This window comes from Triturus cristatus, chromosome 4_1 (assembly GCF_964204655.1).
Source record: "Triturus cristatus chromosome 4_1, aTriCri1.1, whole genome shotgun sequence".
Lineage (NCBI taxonomy): Eukaryota > Metazoa > Chordata > Amphibia > Caudata > Salamandridae > Triturus > Triturus cristatus.
This window is the reverse complement of record NC_140585.1, coordinates 1,189,481,084-1,189,500,128: the sequence shown is the minus strand read 5'-3', so window position 1 is coordinate 1,189,500,128 and position 19,045 is coordinate 1,189,481,084. Positions and strand designations below refer to the sequence as shown.

The following is a 19,045-nucleotide window of genomic DNA, read 5'->3' as shown; positions in this document are numbered from 1 at the left end:
AACCATTTTGCTACATGGCAAATGCCCGTGAAACCTAAACGAGCATCTGTCTTTATTTTGTTTATTTGTCGTCACATTGACGTAGTATTTAGCTGCCGAACAACCTGTTGTTATCAGGTGACCAAGACTCTTGTGAGTCGAAAGGCGTTATCAAATCTTTCATCAAATGCCCCAAAAATAAAAAATTTGCTATTCATAAGTCTGAACAAGTCCGGTTGCAAAGATGCCCTTTCCCTGACGCGTTTCGGACTTCACAGTCCTTGTTCACAGGTGTTCCCCGATAATTGGCTGGCAGTATCTCACAGCTGTTGCACTCGAGAATCAACTTGCACCACGTTTGTTTTGCGCTCCAGGGGTCTCCTAAATTGGTTAATCAGTTAAATTGCATTTTGGGGTTCAAACTGCCTTAACAGTCCTGTTTTTACCCTCCAGTGGGTTTTACTATGCCATCATCTAGTAAAGCAATTAGAAGGGGGGGGGGGGGCATTTTGTTTTGGTACTTAGTTCAGGTTGGCAAATATGTGTATATTTTCAAATCCGGACAGAATATTGGCAAGTCCAGTTTGGGCAGTCCACTGGACAATGTATTAATACATGTGTGTTAAGTGGCTGAGAAGATGGGCTGGTTGAGAAAACAGAAGAGGCACTTATGCAAACATCTCTCTCTTGAACCTTTATTAGCCTCTTTAAAAATACATTTTACCTCAAATTACTAAAGCTCATTCTACTTCAGTCAGTCTGTTCATTCCACGGTGGTGAGTTCAGCACTGAGTTCACTCTGAGTAGTAAGTATATTGCTGCAATCAGTGAGTTCATCGCAAGAGAGTCTTGAGGTCATATTACAGGTTACTAAATTGCAAATTAGGGTTTGATTCATGGGAAAGCCTTTTTTGCGTTCGTAAACGGGTCGATTCTGCGAATCGGCCTGTTTGCAAACACAAAATTGCTTGATACCCTTGGCTCTAAGTTCATCTGCAAACAGTCTGTGAGTTTACTCTGCAGCAGTACGTTTATTATGAATAGTGAGTGCATTCTGCTTCAGACAGTGAGCTAATTTAGCAGGAGCCAATGAGTTTCTTCTGCGACACTCAGGGGCATATGTACAAGAACTGGCGATAACTATCACTAACGCTAGTTAGCGGCAGTTTTTTTTATCGCCGCATACCGCTGGAAACTAGCGATACATGGCGATAGTAACAGGGATCGGCGGTGAAACTGCTGCTAACATTAGCGCAATGGCGATAGGAATTGCGGCGTTAGCGGGCGAAAACTACCGATAGGCCCCTTAGCGGCAAAATAACTCACATTAGTCAGCCCAACGTGAGTGTTTTTTGCCTCTAATGCAACAAGCATTAAAAATGCAATAGGTCTCGCCTTTGATTAAGTTAAAGCCATTTGCTTTACTAATGGTATTGTATAGCAAAGCAAATGGCTTTAACTTAATAAAAGGCAAGGCCTATTGCATTTTTAATGCAACTAAAGACCGGCTTCGTAGCGCAAATACATATAAATCGGCCAGAAAGTAGGTGGGATGGTGCTAATAATGCACGTGCGCAGGGTAAAACCAATCCGGATGTCTTTTCAAACTTCTCACTTTGTTTGCAAATGTGCGGTGGTGACAAGAAGCCCCCATCACTTTCCTTACCTGTGAGATTGAACATCCTAGGAGGACCCGTTCAGCCGTGTGCATGGCACAACGTGTCACGTGCTTCTTACTGTAGTCAAAGGTATAACTGGCTTCAGAAATGTGTGCGGATTTGCCTCAGCAATTCACACACATGCATTCACACCTCTGTCTTTACACCCCCACACACATTGATGTAAAATACATTCCACTCTACACATATGTGCACCCACACACAGCTCTACCCCCACACAAATACACGCACACTGCACATCCCCACATATATACAAGAAGTACCCGTGTCTCTCTAAACACACACGCATGTGCACAGGCACACATGTCTCTAGGACACCACACACGCATGCTTGCGCACGCACACACACACATGTGTCCTGGCTACATCGTCTGCCTTCAGTGCAGATCGCAAGAGAGCACATTTTTTGTTTAAAACCACCCCCGCCCATTTCTTGTCGGTGTTCATTACGGTAACATGCCACCTTGTCTGTCCTCCAGCCGCATCAAAGGCAGGGAACACCTTTTCTGTTGCTTCCTTCAGTAAAAGCTGTGTGCGTGGGGAGGGGGCATAGGGGCAGGGGTTCTGGTTTCTGTAAATTGCAACAAAGGAACAAAAAAAACAAAAGGCTGCAAGCGGTGCCAAGTGTATCACTCCGACGGGGGTGGGGGGCATCAAAGTAAATGTTTTCCCCTTACACTACAAGTCGTTGAAAGAGGAGGCACTCATGTGGTCAGAGGGGGCACCCTGCCAGTGCCTCTGCACCCTTTTAAATTCGGAATATGTTTTCATGCCCCCAATAAACACGCGCAGACTCCAGGGAAACCATCATCGCCCGGAGCAAAATAAAACAGGACTTTCGAATAAGAAAGAGGCACGGTCACAAAACAAACAATGGCGGGCGTAGTTTGTTTTTTCTCACAGTGGCGGCCGTCGTTTTGTTTCCTCACAGCTGGCGCCCACTTTTATAGAAGCACTGCAACCGCCGTTTTTTAAAAAGAAAAATAATACATACCTGCAGCGCTTTATAAAAGCGGGCGCTGGCTGTAGGAAAATAAATCTGCACCCGCCATTGTTGCTAATCAGGGGCTGCGTGCCTGCGGTGCTTTATAAAAGCGGGCCCCTACTGTGAAAAAAGGAAAAAAACTGCTGCCACCATTGTTTATATTGCGCCCACACCCGCTCGCGTCGTTGTTCGTATGGAAGCAGGTCCCTTGTAGGAAAGCATGTACGGCGTGCAACAGGAGAAAGTCATTTTAAAAAACAGCAAATCTCCCCCGTTGCAGCAAGCAGTAATGGGCAGAGAGAGGGCAGGGGGAAAGGAAGGCTGGGTGAGGACAAGCGCTCGCTAGTCAGCCGCTGTTTATTTTTGCATCGTGCTTTCACTTTAAAGTGAAAGCGCGACGCAACCACCTGGATTCACCGTTCTATTTGGATCTGAGCGTATCCTCCCTGTGACCCCTTATGCCTCTGAACTCTGTGCCTGCCTGCCGCCAACCAATCACAGAGTAGCCTGGTGCATGCTCCAGGCGTGAAGGCAGCGTGGTTGCAGGAAGCCCGGAACACTGGCTCGCGTGCTTCACAGCTTTCGTAAGGACTGTTAAATAAACAAGCAGATAAGAAAAGTCTTCACAACAGCCATGAAGCAGGCGAGCCACTCCGGGTGGGCCGGACCAAAAAGCCAAAGGGAGGCAACGAAAAACCCTCCTTTCGCGCCTAAGGGGGCCCTGCTGCATAAACTGCATCGGGCGGTTCACCAGCGGGCTTGGCGGTGACTGCTGTACCCCGGCTTGTGAAATCACACCTGGCTGAAGCTCCTGCTGGTTGAGTCACAGATTTGGAGAGAGTGCAGCGGATTGCGCCATGGTATCAATGTCCAAGTAAGGAGAAGGTGGGACGCGTAGGGTAGGACGCCCGGCGTTCAAGTCGCCTAGGCCTAGCATACGAAGATGACGCACCCCCAGTGGCGGCTCCTCCGCTATGGCGGAAGAGCATCGCCCCACTGCTTTCAAGCAGTGTAGAAGAGGAACAATCATCACACGATGATAACTTACTCATCGTAATCATGCTATGTTTCCTTTGCGGGTAGGAGGGTGGATAGGACTGCTCCAAGCACGGAACAGGACATGGGCAAATTGGCATTCGCACTCAAGTGCGCAATGACTGTTTGGTCGGCCGCCCAAAGCAGTCATGCGCACTTCCCTGTTCGCAATGCAAGCTGCATTACAACCTGTATGGAGAACATGCCCTCCCCTTCAGCCCCTGGTTTCATGCCTTGTCCCGTTGCCAATTACCAATCCCACTGCCGCATTGCAGAGTTGTGATTGGCTCAGGGAAGGGAGCCTGGCTGCCTACTTCCTGTTCCGGAAAGCAGACGCAGGAGCAACAAAGACACGGGACCCGGCTTGGAGGTAAGACTTCCCTTATTAAAATATTTGCAACACCGCTCACACACACCTCCCCGCGTCCACGCCCCAACCTCTGCTCCGGACCGGAGATTGCCATCACCATCACTGATGGCTGCAGTATCACCCGCAAGGACCACCCCGACCATCCAGGAGGAGGCATTTCCATCACCTACAGAAGCACACTCTGACTGACCACGCACTCTAATGACCCAACGGTGTCCATGGACCACCTCAACTCCCAGATCCGAACCAACCCCAAGCACGTCCACTGCGTAACCCTCATGTACAGGCCCCCCGGACCTCGGCCCCCCATTCTCCAATACCATTGTAGACCTCTTTGCATCCCAGGCTCTCCCATCCACATCCTACTTGGTGAACTCAAGTTCCATTTGGACAACCCCAGTGATCAGAACACCACCCCCTCCTGGGGAAGGTCCCCAACATCAGACGCAAGCATCAAGTCACCGCAACAAACCACATAGCAGGACACCTGGCTGAGCAAGTCACCTTTGCCAGCCGGAACTTCAACAACAGCCACAACATCTGACTCTCCTGGACCGACCATCATTGTATACATCACGTCTTCACCTTGCCCACTGGACGCCACCGCCATCATCACCCCCCTTCGCAGCTGGATCAAGGCCACCGAAGAATGTCTCGTCAACTCCCTCCGCACCACCGCTCCGCCAATGCTTGCAAACGATGACACTGCAGCGTGCAACCACCACCGATGGATCTCCAACTGCGCCGACACCCAGACACCCTTCAAGAATGGCACTGCGTCAGTACCTTTCACCTGCCTGATGGCAGGCGTGAGGGTGACACAGTGCCACAGGGATAGGCTGGCCCCATGCATTGCTGGAGTTGCGTCATGGTTCTGACACGACTGCAGTAATACGTGGCTTTAGCGCAGACAGATACGTCAGGATTACTTGCGTCATGGAGCGCTGTCCAGTGCATACATCGCATCCATGGTGTTGCAAGAAGGGTGTAGTGAGAAGTGTAACGCTGTCTTGTCGCAGCGCTGCAACACTTTTCATGACTGAGGCCCAGGAATGCGCACTATCTTATTGATGGTGCGCATTCCTACCCTATAGTTTTGTCGCAGGGCAGCGCAGCAACATTCTTGCAGCGCTGTCCAGCACCATAACCTGCTGGAATGAGGCCCCATGTGTTATCTCTATTTTTAAGACCAGCTTTTTTTTGGGGTCTTAAAAACTGCCTCTAAATGCAGTTAGAGGCAGTTTTTTTGGTCTTCCAAACTTCAGAGATCCATCCCCTTGTAAATATCGCAATGTGGGGTTTGCGGCCGTTTTTGCACGGGAACGCCTCTCCTGCATACTGCATATCACTAACAGAAGTGGCGATCTTTACAACGGACGCTTTCGCCTAAAAACTGCCGCCTACAGAGGTTACCGGCAGCTTGTAAATACGGCGATAAAAATATTGCTGCAAAACCGGCGGAAAAGTGCTGCTAAGGCGACATTAACCCCTTGTACATATGCCCCTCAATGAGTATATATCATAGCTGGGAGTTCAGCAGTAAATTCATTCTTTGTGTTCCTTCTGTGGGAATTAATGTTATTGCTGCAGTGAGTTAATCCTGCAACGGTAAATGTAGAATTTTTTTCTTTTCCAGTTTTAAATAGCGCGAACTCGACCCGAAGAGCACCAGTCGCATTACAGACCGACACGTTTGTTTTAGGTAGGTGGAGATTACATGATTTGCCCAGAATCACAGGATGTTTGAGTCTCCCGCCAGACTCGAACCTTGCTCCCCAGCTTCAAGGTTGGCCGCTCTAGCCGTTAAGCCAATCTACATTGTGCTCGCTCTCAGTGAATTTGTCCACTGAGTTCGTCTCGGTCACAGACGCCTCCTGCAAGCGCCCCCACATCCTCCCAACGCCACCACCCCTGTACGGCACCCCTGGCTTCGTGAGGTAAAAACCGGCCGGCCTCGCTATCCCTGAGTATTCCGGCCGAGTTCGTCATCTTTGCCCACTGACAGAAAATGGAAACATGCCCGGGGCGGTGCAGGCGCCAGGAGTCCCGTGGGGCAACCGAGGAGCCCACCCAAAGGATGTTTTCATTTGAGAGCCAGCACCGCCAAGGGCATGCGTGTACGAGTGCCAGCCCAGCCGCCAAAGCATGCGTGCACTAGTGCCAGCTCCTGTTTATCTCACTCGCTTCAAGTTTGAGTGAGTTTTGCACCCTGAGGTCTGAGCTGCAAATCTCACTGCCCAGGCGGGTTCCTTCCTTCCTTCCTCCAGAGTCTGGCAAAGCAAATCACAACTCTGTAGACGCAGCGCAGGGAGGGAGGGCTCTGCACGAGTGACCGCTCTGCGCTGCTTCCCTTCTTAGAAGGGCCTCGCTCACTGCGACTCAGTCCCAGTGTTCACCACACGATCATCATGAAGACACCGCGGCTGCCTCGAGCGCTTCTCCTGCTGGCTGTCATTGGAACGGAGGTCTCGGGTGAGTGAGTGAAAGATGCCAGATCAACTGCATGAATGAGTGGATGGATGCATTGGTGATTTCTGTGTGCTAGTGGTGCTGAGAATCTCACTAAGTGGGTGGACGAATGATTGAGTAGTGACTGAATGGGTGGATGGTTGCTTCAGTAAGTGGATGGGTGAATGGGCGATTGCTCGGATGAAGTGGTGACTGAGTTAATGTGTGCTTGGTTGTGTTTATGAGTTGCTGGATGAGTGACTGAGTGGGTGGGTGAATGGATGGGGTAGTTTGTGAATAATTGGTTGGGCGAGTCGTTGTGTGGGTGACTGTTGAGTGTCTAATTTAGTGGTTGGATAAATATCCGTGTGCATGAGTGTTGTTCAGGTGAATGATGTAGTAGTATGTGAGTGGAGGGGTAGGAGTGGACATTGGTGTTTGGCTGGTTGGCCGGGTGAGTTAGATGAGTGGATGGGAGTAGTGATTTTAATGTATGTAGGATGGTCAAAAATGTGAGTTTGCCGATGAGTGAGGTGATGGGAAGGACATGTGTTAGTTGGTATTTGGATGAATATACAGATGAATGGTTTACTGAGCGAATTTGTGAGGACGTTGGATCTGTAGGGAGGTTTTTAGAACGGCTACAAATAGAATAAAAGCAGATGGGCAGCCACTAAGTTTTCCATGTAATTATGGATGCAGGGCACTTGTCCAGGACCCCACCTTTTTTTTTTTTATTTACAGATAAAAAAAAAAGGTTTCTGGGTCAGTCAAAAGTTACAATAACATGAGGTACTCGTGTTCGTGCATTTGGAGGCATTTGCCAAACTTGAAATGGTCGCTTTTCTCTTATTGATTTCCATTTTCTTTGTAATTTAACCCGGTACTAATGTGGGGACACCTTTCTCCCTCCAGATTTCTCATCAGCTAATGACCTGGGGACTTGCTTTTAGCAGCATGAAACCCCCCTTACTTATTTCATCATTTAAACAAGGTGGAATCAAATCAGTTGTATTTTCTTTTAATGAAAATGTTTATGGTAAAAACATATTACAGATATCGATTATAATGAAATAGCCATGACATAAAAAAACATAAAATCCCTCGCCTTAACACATTTCATAACAATATCACTAAATCATGCTTAAATAAAAAGACAATAAGATAGATCTAAATATGTTATCAATTTCCTAATAAATTGGGTGTCTGCAGCAGAGAAACAGTAAACCACAGCATCCTGGATAGTTTCACTATTGGAAATAATAAATACAGTCTTCAAATATTTGCTCCTTAAATCAAGTAGAACCGGACATATACAAATAATCCTATTTGTTTCTTCCTTATAATCACATAAACAACAGTTCTTTAATGACAGGCACTTAGGATTCCAAGAGCCTTCACACTGACACAGTGGTATAAGCATAAGATCGATTTTAGATACTTTAGTTCACAGCTGAGCACCAAATTATAAGTAAGATATTTTTGTTTTATGCTAAAATACGAGTTGATTGGAATATGTGCATGTTTATATTTTGTTGCTGTTAATGTCAAAAGGGGAACATTTCCTCTCTATGGGCCTGACTAGAGAGTTACAATGACTTTCTACACTGTTGAAGAAGGTATCTGGGGGGATCTGCAAGCTCAGATCGTAATGCCCTCACACACCTGTTAGGGTGTCATGCTTCATCATTAGGCGCTCCTCGTCGGACCGGCGCTGCAATGTCCGACGGCCCTGGTGGCATCTTTATCGGAGATCTTTTTGATCTGAGAACGCCGTTTGGTGAGTGAGGTGTGTGGGGCTATAGGAGAAACATTGTCTTCTAAAGGGTGCTGAGTGTGATTTAAAAAAGGCCCCTGACCTTGTTAGTTCACTTTATTAATGCTCAAGGATGGGACTTATTAAAAACAGTGAGGCTACGTGTAATGGGTATTCGAGTAGCCTTTTGTTGATTAGGTCAACATGTTTTGTGTCTGGTGCTCTAGAGTAAAGCGACACTTCTTCAGGACCAAATTGACATGACCGTTGATTGTCAGTCAAGGGAGGAGAGCTCCCTTTCTTAAATTCAAGATCCTTAGTCTAGGGTTCTTGATATGGCGTTCCACCTGGATAGATAGGGCCAAAAAAACGAAAAAGAAAGGGATATGGATACCATCAGATACTCATACAGGTGGACCAGTCAACTAAATTAGAAACCAGTATATCACCCAGAAAGGACCAGACAAGACCGGTCTCATATAGTAACAATAGGTTTGTAGAATGGATAGATACAAATATATCTATTGAGCTAACGCTAAGTGAAGATTAAAAACATGACATGAAAAAGTTAACAGCATGACATGGCTGAGGTGACACGATTAAGGTAAAAGATAACTCCTCATGCCAGGGGGAGGTGACGTTGTCAGGGGGAAAGGAACAATTCTTACCTCCTCAAGGTTGGATGGAGGGCCTCATAGATGAGGGAAGACGACTCGATCACTTGAACGGGTATACAACATAACAAGGAGTAAAGGAGACAACAAACCAACAACGACAATTTGGCACTGTCAGTTGAGACATAACAGGATAAAACATATATATATATATACTGAAACCCGGCAGGAGTGAACTGATAATTTGCATGCCTCTGGTAAGTATCAACATTAGATGCTCGCAGATCATAGAGAGGAACTGTTCCCCTTTTGACATTAACAGACACGCCTTGGAGCATAGGAACAGGACCTCGATAAATAACAAGCTCTGACGTCCCCCCTTTGATTATACGTATATTTTGTTGCTGTTCACACATCGAAAGCTCTCACAATTTTCTTCATGATATTCGTTATTAGTGCAGGGCTTTAAGTGGGATGAAAAAACTGGGGGGGGGGGTCTCTCAAAGGGGCGTGGTCAATGTAATTAAGGGCATGGCTTAAAAAACACGTAGGCTAAGAATCTGTGCTTAGCCTAGTTTCCCGCCCGACTTGTATTTTGCTATTTCTGTCATTGCATCCATATATATATGATACAAGTAACATCATACCTACTAGTCAGGACTATTGGCTTTGTCAATGGTTGTTAGTTGCGTAAGATAAATAATCAGCAACTATGGCGTGTTATATATAATATTGAAAAAGCTTCCATTTAAAGCCCTGGTGACACCACGACAATGTTGCTGCTCCGGAATTTCAAAAAGAGAAGGGAAATCCAGAGAGAAAATGACTCTCTTTAAAGGATTTCCCTTCCCCTACAACGCTCACTTGGCATGACGTCATGCCATAACTTCTTCACTAGTGAGAAGTGAGCAGTGTGAGCACGCGCACATCGATGTAACTGTGAGGCTGTCACTGCAGTCGGGAAAAAAACGGACCGCCTGTGCCAGGGCAAAAAACAGAGCCTGATAGAGACCCGTTTCGAGCCCCCCTTTGAAAAACTGCTGGTGCTCAGCACCGGTGAGACCCGGCCCACTTAAAGCCCTGTATTAGTGTCTTCCATTCAAGACGAGGCATATTTTGGAGATGTGTTAGCAAAGGCAATTTTGTTTCTGTAATTACTGTGTTGATCTTAGCAAGATTAAGATATGAGTAGGAATCACCCATTGTTGTCACTTCTTCGAATATCATCGGTCTCAGGGAGTCTTCCTTGGCTCCAATATATTTACATAGATAAATTATCACCATGAAAAGATGTTCAGAAATTAACTAAATCAATGATAGTTCCTGTTTTATTTTACACTGTGGATTTGAGGAGTGTAAATTTCTCAGAAATGTAATCTCTTTTGCATTTGTACTATTTAAAATATTAATATTATTGTCCAGAAAAACTATGGATCCATACAATAAGGAAGGTACTACTTTCACATCTATTATCTTTAATGCCTGCCTGATAGCGTATCCCCTCCACCCCAATGCATTAGAGAATCTTTTGATTGCCTGCGTTGTTACTTGGGCCTTGGATTTCAGATTGGTGATGTGAGTTATTCAATTTACTTATTGTCCACCATTACACCCAGATAAACGTATGTGGTAACTTCCTACTTGGACAATAATGTTTACTCTTATTTGATATCTGAATTTGATGAATACCATTCAATGAGTGAATCAATCAGCACTTTTATAGTGCTCTAATCACCCCGGGGGTATCAAGGCGCTGTGTGAGCTGGGGCTATTCGGCTGGCCATGTCTTGAGGCCTCTCCTGAATTCTGTGAGGGAGGTGGAAGTTTGAAGATGGATGGGGAGGTCGTCCCAGGTCTTGGCAGCGAGGTGGGAGAAGGTGTGTCTTCTGGCTCGGGTGTGATGTATGCAGGGAACGGTGGCGAGGGTCAGGAAGGCAGACCGCAGGTGTCTGGTGAGCTTGTGGAAGGTCAGGTGGTTGTTCGGGTATTCTGGTTCCATGTTGTAGAGGATCCTGTAGGCATGGGTGAGTAGTTTGAAGTGGCATCCCTTCTTGACGGGAAGCAAGTGCAGGCTGCGGAGGTGGGGGGTTATCTGGGAACGTCTGGGCAGGTCCAGGATGAATCTTGCTGCTGCGTTCTGGATTGTTTGGAGGCGCTTGAGGAGGAGGGTGGTGGTTCCGGTATAGAGGGCGTTGCTTTAGTCAAGACGACTAGTGATGAGGCCTTGTGTCACGGTTCCTCTTATGTCAGTTGGGAGCCATCTGAAGACCTAATGGAGTATTCTGAGGGTGTTAAAGCAGGTTGAGTCAACAGTGTTGACCTGTTGTCTCATGGAAAGCTCGCTGTCAAGGATGATACAGAGGTTGCGGGTTTGGGTGGTGGGGGGGCGTCCTAGGGCTGAGTCCACCAGGAGTTGTCCCACAGGGAGGGGGTTCTTCTGAAGAGGAGAACTTTGGTTTTGTCCGAGTTGACTTTGAGGCAGTTGGTTCTCACCCAGTCGGTGTCGTCAGTCAGGCTTTCTGGAAGTTCTCCCCATTTGTGTCCGTGTCTTTGGTGAGGGAGAGTATGAGCTGGGTGTCATCGCCGTAGGAGATGATGTTGAGACGGTGGCTGCGAGCGAAGGGTGCCAGTAGATGTTGAAAAGTGTGGGGCTGAGCGAGGAGCCCTGGGGTACACCGCAGATGATGCTATTGGGGGCAGAGCTGAATGGCGGGAGGCAGATTCTCTGAGTGTGCCCGGTGAGGAAAGATGATAGTAGCTCAACAGCGTTGCTGTAGATGCCGATGTGGTGAAGTCTTTGGATGATGAGATGGTGGGAGACTGTGCCGAAGGCTGCTGACAGGTCGAGGAGGATCAGGGCTGCTGACTCGCTGCGGTCAATGATGGCTCTGATGTCTCTGTGGCGGCTTTGGAAAGCCAGCAGTCTCAGTGCTGCGGTTTGAGCGGAAGCCGGATTGGGAGGGGTCGAGCAGCTGGTTGGATTTCAGCTGGTCTGTGAGTTGGCAGTTGACAGCTTTCTCCAGAACCATGAGCAGGTAGTGGATGAGCGAGATGGGGCGGTAGCCCTTGAGGTTGGATGGGACCGCTGTGGGTTTCTTCAGAAGCGGTTTGACTTTGGCATGTTTCCAGGATTCCGGGAAGGTGACGGATCTGAGCACTATGTTGATGATGCTGGTGAGCGGGAGTCTGATATCCTTGTGTCGGGAGGATGGAGGGAGGATTAGGGAGGTCTGGCAGTGGCGGTTGGGGTTTCGAAGTTCTCACAGATGTTGGCAATCTTTGTGTGGAAGAAGTTGGAGAGAGAGTTGCAGAGGGACTGGAAGAGCTGGATGGTATTTTTGACGGCATCTAGGGTGGTGAATTCTCTGATGAAGTGGAAAAGTTTTTTGGTGCGGTTGGTGGATTGGAGGTGGGTGGTGAGTGCAGTTTTCTTTTCTTCTCTGATGGCGTGGTGGTAGGATTTGAGGGCCATCTTGAATGCTGTGCAGTTGCCTGGATCTTTGCTGGTTCGCCAGTGTCTCTCCAGAGGTTTTCATTTGCTTTTTTCTGCTTTGAGTTTGGGGGTGAACCAGTTAGCATGCTTGCTTGTTCTTGTGTTGTTGAGGGTTCTGATAGGAGCAATGGTATTGACACTAGTGGCGATCCATTCCAATAGGAGGGCTGTGGCTTCATTGACGTCGTCAGATGTGTGGAGGGTGTGGTGTTCAGGGAAGTCGTCCATTGGGATTTGGTAATGGTTTTCCAGCTGTGGCGAGCGGTGGGGGGTGAGGTGGTGGTGGCTTGTTGGTTGACAGTGATGGTTAAATGGACGATGCTGTGGTCTGACCAAGTGAGCTCAGTTATGTGGCTAAACTGGATACTGTCGCTGGACATGAAGATGGGGTCAAGGGTGTGGCCTGTGGTGTGCGTGGAGTTGGTGATGATCTGTTTCAGACCGAGGTTGTCCATGGAGTCAACCAGAGTGGTCGAGTTGGTGTCTGAGGGGTCTTTGAGGTGGAAGTTGAGGTCTCAGAGGAAGAGGAAGAGGTAATGTCTGGATTCCAAGGCAAGGGGGGGGCGATGATTTCTAAACCAGACCAGAAACCTGCTAGGGTCGTAGGCCTGGAAAGATGGAGTCTGGCTGGTTGCCTAGCAACCAGCCACGTGGGTGGCTAGGATCGGAGAGCCGATCCGGATGGATGGACTGCAGCCTCAGATGAGGCCGGGAGAAAAGTGGAAGTTCATGGCTCAGATGTCACGCAGGAGAGTGGGTAGTGGAAGTTACATGCTTGCTAATGCAGCACAGTGGCTGGTATTAAGTAGCCTGATGGGGTGGGCGGGGCTGTGGGTGGGAGTGGGGGTGAGGCCTACGACACGCTAGCATCATAGGCCGGGAAATGTGGTGGACGGCCGGTTGCCTAGCAACATGTCGCATTGGTGGCTAGGATCGGAGAGCCGATCCATATGGGTTGAGGCCTCCGACGAGGTCGGAAGAAAAAGGAAGTTCAGGGCTCAGGCAGACATGCCAACACTCCTGATTCAGGCAGGAGACTAACGATTTCAAGGCTAGTCTCCCGCCTCCCGATTCAAGCATCCAGAAACCCAATTCCTCGGGGGTTTCAGCTGACAGGGCTTGGTATTGTGTAACGTGCTAATTCTTCCAGCGATAGTCAGAGTGGCGATGCAGGGGCTCTAGAAGGGGTAAAAAACCATCAAAGCCTAATTAACAAGCGAATGGTCTTTTAAAGACCTGTGAAGTACTGGGGGGGAGGGGGTGGGGGCGGCAGTGTGTGCGCCCGTGAAGCTGTTTCAGCCCGGGCTGCCACACAGGGGGGGGGGATGTATGCACTGCCAGCAACCTGCCAGGCCTATGCACATCACTTCCATCACCCTCTCTCTGCCTGCCATTGCGCTCCATGCTTCTGAAAGCTAAGAGAAAATCGTGCATTTGCGTTTCAAATGTCCGATCCTGCAGCAGCACACTTCCAAGGCCCATACATGACAGTAACCCGATTCAAGGCCCCATTCTACCGATTTTTTTCTAAAAAATCTCCCACTTTGTTCTTCTGAAATGTTGGCATGTATGCTCAGGTGTCATGCAGGAAAGCGTGTGGTGGCAGCTAATGCTGCACAGTGACTGGCATTAAGTAGCCTGAGGGGGTGGGCGGGGTGGTGGGATTGACTGGGGGGTGATGCCTGAGATGCTCTAGCATCATAGCCTGGGAAAGATGGCATCTGGCTGGTTTCCTAGCAAATGGTCACGTGGGTGGCTAGGATCAGCGAGCCGATCCAGATGGGTTGTGGACACCAACGAGGCTGGGAAAGAAGCAGAAGTTCAGGGGTCAAGTGTCACGCTGGAGAGTGGGTCTTGGCAGGTACCATTAGTTTTGTTTTTCTTAAATTCAGTTTTAGATATTTTTTTTTTAACAGAGTTTTATATAGCGCGAACTTGACCCGTACGTATCGGGTATCATGGAGCTTTACATACAGCAGTTGAATTGCACGAGGACACATTTGTTTTTGTTAGGCACGGGGAGATTAAGTGATTTGCCCAGAATAACAGGATGTTCAGTGTCATTGCCAAGACTCGAACCCGGTTCCCCAGATTCGAGGTCGACTGCCCTAGGCGTTAGGCCAACTCATCTCTCCATCATTTGCTGAATTAAATTTCTATAATTTTGTTGTAAGCCGGCTGACATCTATGCGAATATGATTATAACGTGCGTAGGCCAAGAAGCCGATGGCTCTTTCTTCTAACCTAGGGGTCAAAGCCTCATGATAGGATCAGCTAAGTATAATGAAAAGCTGTTTAAGCCCATTAGTAGTAGCAATTTTTGCTATTAGAGATCTGTTGGTTAACTTGACCCGTAGCCAGGTGTTATCATGATGTGTTATTAAAAAATGTGGTAAAGTCCAGTAAATTCCCCACTTTCTTTACTTCTTCCATAGTTTGCTCCAATTTACTTTATCAAATGCAGAGTGTTATTTAATAATAATTTAAGAGCAATGATATTATCTACTGTTGAGTATCCTGATCTACAGCCGGATTGATTAACAGGAATTACATTTATATTTGTCGCATATGTGTACAATTTTACTACTGCTATGAATATTGCAAAGAGTTTCCCCTCGGTGTCAAGAAGAGCACTGAGTCTGTAATTGTTCGGATCCTTCTTTGAGCCTTTCTTGTGAAGAGGGTAAATAACAGCTCCTTGCCAAGAGGGCGGAATGATGTCAGATTCCAAGACCTGTGTAACTAGGGCATCCAGCATCCCACGCCTCAAAGGAATGTCTGCTTTAATCACATCTATTGGTATCCCATTTGGGCCTGAGGCTATGGAAGAGCACCACTTTCTCATTAAAGCCACTCTTTTTTCCCTGGTGATCCACAGCTCAGAGCCAGGGACCTGGGGGAGTCAGTAGACCCAGTACTGCTGCCAGTGTAAACACTGTCAACATGTGCTTTCCATACCTCAAATGAAATCAAATGGTCATTGGCAACTCTGGGTGATCCAATCAATGCCACTCCCTACTCAGGTCCTAAATAAATTAACATTGTCTGTTTTGATGGACTACAATCATTTGGACCACGTGGCATCTTGCGTTATTCTGCAAATTTGCTGTATTTTATTTCTATAACACTTTCTTTCAGCCTTTATCTTTATATCTCTCCAAGGGGGACTGAGTTGTAGAATTTGCTTAACCCTTCGCTCCCTTGACTAGGGTGTGAAGCAATGCTATTGCCTCTTTGCCTAAAAATATTTTGCTGCCTTTGCGGTTCACATGCCTTTTACACCAAACGCAGTGTTCTAAAAGCGGCAGTAATGTCAAGAGGTGACAAGGAGCACAGGAAAGTACCGGGCATTTCGCTTTTCTTAAAGTATCACTTCTTGTCTCCTACAATGCCTCACAGTAAGACACTTGCATCATATACATGTGATAGAAAACTCTTTTTCTGCAAGGCAGTTTCCTAAGAGAATTTTGGGGTCTATAGAGGCCCATCATGTGGACTACACCAAAACTGAAGACCACTGCCAAAGCATACCTGTGACTTGCAGAATACAGGAGGCACGCCTTTTAACTTATACAGTGTTTAGATTGAGGCTTCTTTTCTGCTGAGTGCAATAATAAATGTTTTTACAAACTATTTTACTCTGGGAGTTAGAAGGGGCAGTTCTAGTAAAAAGGTTCTGTGCTTCTATTCCAGGCAAATTCCTTTTTTGTCAGTGAATAACCTTTTCAATGGGGCATGGTGAATGTGTGCCTTGTTCCTTCTTAAGAAGTTTGGGGCAGATTTATGAGCCCCTTGCGTCACTTTTAACATGGGAAAAGTGACGCAAAAGTGGCGCAATGGGCTCATAAATCTGCCCCTTTGTGTTTTGCAGTGTTGGAATCCCTTTTTGTATCAATGTGTGTTAAAATGACAAAATAGCGAGCTGACTGTGTCAGAGAATGCTGCATAATGTCACCTCGTTTGCTTTCTTTGTTGCACGCTTTGGTCAGGCCTGCTGCATAATTCGGGCCGGAAACACTGATGGGGCAGAGAAAGGGGGTTACTGGGGCTGTTGGGATTGCAGGGTTATTGGGACCCACTGTTGCAGATATTTTCAGGCAGACACTTCGCTTGGGGAGTAGGAAACACTGTTTTGTCCATGTTATTCCCTCAGAATGTCAGGGACGAGGACTCAGGAGACAGAAGTGATTGCAGTTTCTTGTTTCTACTGAGGGTCTCCAGTGAATGCAGAGCCTGGGAACATTCAATCCGAGTCCTGTTTGCAGAGACTGAAAGCTGTAAAACCTGATTCCTTGTACAGGGCTTAATATATCCGCGTTCGGGCTATTTGTAGGCCCCGTTGCGAATTGACATATAAGGAGAGCAAGGCACACGGACATTTCAGAGTTTGCCCAGGATCACACCATTTGTTTACAGCCAGGGCTGAATCTCTGCGTAATGCTTCCCTGCTGATAGTGCAGACGCCGAGTCACAGAGGTGTCCATGTTCTGCCACGCATTCTGGGATGTTGCTGGAAGTAGAATGCGCTTGGCAGTGCAGACAGGGTAGCAGTGACCGAGGCAGGGTCATGAGCATATTTCCTCTTCCTGGTGTTCAGTTTGGGTGCTGCGCTCTCTGGGACTTGCCATGGCATCAGATGTCTTCATTTCCCTTCTGATCCCATTTCCTCCTGCTCTGCCTCCCTTCCCCCACCTCCTGTTCACTTCTGCCTCACACTTAGGACCCAGATTCAGTAAGGTTAGAATAACATCAAGTTGGCCTTTTGAGGTGTTCGCTTTAGTAAAGTTTGCTTACTTTACCTTGTCCCTCCTGTTTGTTATGTTGCTTTTAAATAGTGTTAAACTATGGGCCATATTATTTTATGCAGCACAGCGCAGAAAATCACCTTGCGGCACTGCGCTGCGTGATAGGGAAAGGGCAGAAAAGCGACATACTTAACATTGTACGAGAATAACTGCCTTTTCTGAGCGCTGGCGCATAATGTGCCTCCAAGTGCCAGATGCAGGCTCCTTGCACCATGGTGCAACGGTGACTGAGTTGTTACAAAAACAGAGTAGGTCGCACACTGCTCGTCATACTAGCAAATAGCCCCATAGAACTCTGGATACTGTAGTGGCAGCGGAGAGTACGCCTATGCCACGAGTGTAAAAAATAATGCCATCCCTGGACACGTGTTTCGAGGTAATTGCCTCTCGTCAGCAGGGAGCAGGTAGGTGTGAGGGGTGCCAAGTAGACTGCCAAAATATTAAAGGTAAAATACCTCTCACGGCGCGCAGGTGCGGTACCAAGGCTCGTCAGCCCAACGCGCTCAAGGGAGCTTAAATACAAAAACAGAGTAGGTCGCACACTGCTCGTCATACTAGCAAATAGCCCCATAGAACTCTGGATACTGTAGTGGCAGCGGAGAGTACGCCTATGCCACGAGTGTAAAAAATAATGCCATCCCTGGACACGTGTTTCGAGGTAATTGCCTCTCGTCAGCAGGGAGCAGGTAGGTGTGAGGGGTGCCAAGTAGACTGCCAAAATATTAAAGGTAAAATACCTCTCACGGCGCGCAGGTGCGGTACCAAGGCTCGTCAGCCCAACGCGCTCAAGGGAGCTTAAATACAAAAACAGAGTAGGTCGCACACTGCTCGTCATACTAGCAAATAGCCCCATAGAACTCTGGATACTGTAGTGGCAGCGGAGAGTACGCCTATGCCACGAGTGTAAAACATAATGCCATCCCTGGACACGTGTTTCGAGGTGACTGAGTTGTTAGCAGGATTGTTTTTGTGCAGGAAGGGACACCCTCCTGCACGGAAACAATCCCCCCGAGGCATTTTCCTCTTTCTATGTGTGCTGCAGAATGCAGCACAACTAGAAAGAGGAAAAAATGAGGAGAAATAAACATATTTCTCCACGTTACGCCTCACCTGTGGGACGTGGCAGTTTTGGCGCATTCCCAGGTCTACAACTTATGGAAATTTGGGAATTTGTCAAAATCCATGGAATCTGGGTTGGAACACCCATGCACCACCCTTGGAATGCCTCCCTGGGGCAGAGTAATACAACGCAGCGATTTGCGCTGCATTGCGTTACTCTGGATTTATCAAACCACTAAGGGGTATGAAAGTGGCCTTGTGCGGCTTGATAACTCAAATCTCAAGGGTTGCATGGCTTTTACACTGCGTGGTGCAAAGTGACGCAACCTTTGATAAATATGTCCCTAACCGCTTATTCTCTGATTCACACTCATTGAAGAGTATTCAGAGGCTTCCCTACACTGGGGACTACGAATACCCCATGGGGGAAGGGTACGGGTAAAAGAAAGGCAACATCCTGCAGTCACACAATCGTCAAGAAGATCTGCCCGTGATTCAACCTGCCGCTCCTTCCGGCCCTGAATGGTGTTCCTGCAGGATGTTGCCCTTCCTCCCCGCCCCGATGGGGTATTATTAGTCCGCGATATTTGTGATGGAGTGCCCATCTGCCAAACTCTAACTCAGACACAGCATCTTAAGCAGCCCTCCAGAGGTTTACAGGCAGGGTTATTAAATGGGTGGGAATCAAGTTTACAATGAGAGGGCTAATAGACATTTTATTGAACGCTATAGTAAGAATTATAGACATTAATTTACAGCCTAATAGAGAGACAGAGAGAATTTTAAATACAGCTTTACAGAAACATTGAAAGGTAGCAATAG

General features: G+C 47.5%; 1 protein-coding gene across 1 annotated transcript in view; it reads left to right on the top strand.

Annotated features, from left to right (window-relative positions):
• The first annotated feature begins 6,214 nt into the window (after positions 1-6,214).
• Positions 6,215-19,045, top strand: part of LOC146856335 (intercellular adhesion molecule 1-like) — a 218,971-nt gene continuing 206,140 nt past the window's right edge. Inside the window, exon 1 of the mRNA XM_085654439.1 lies at positions 6,215-6,520. Coding sequence (XP_085510565.1) covers positions 6,457-6,520 — 64 coding nt within the window. The 5' untranslated portion in view covers positions 6,215-6,456. The remainder of the gene's footprint in view (positions 6,521-19,045) is intronic.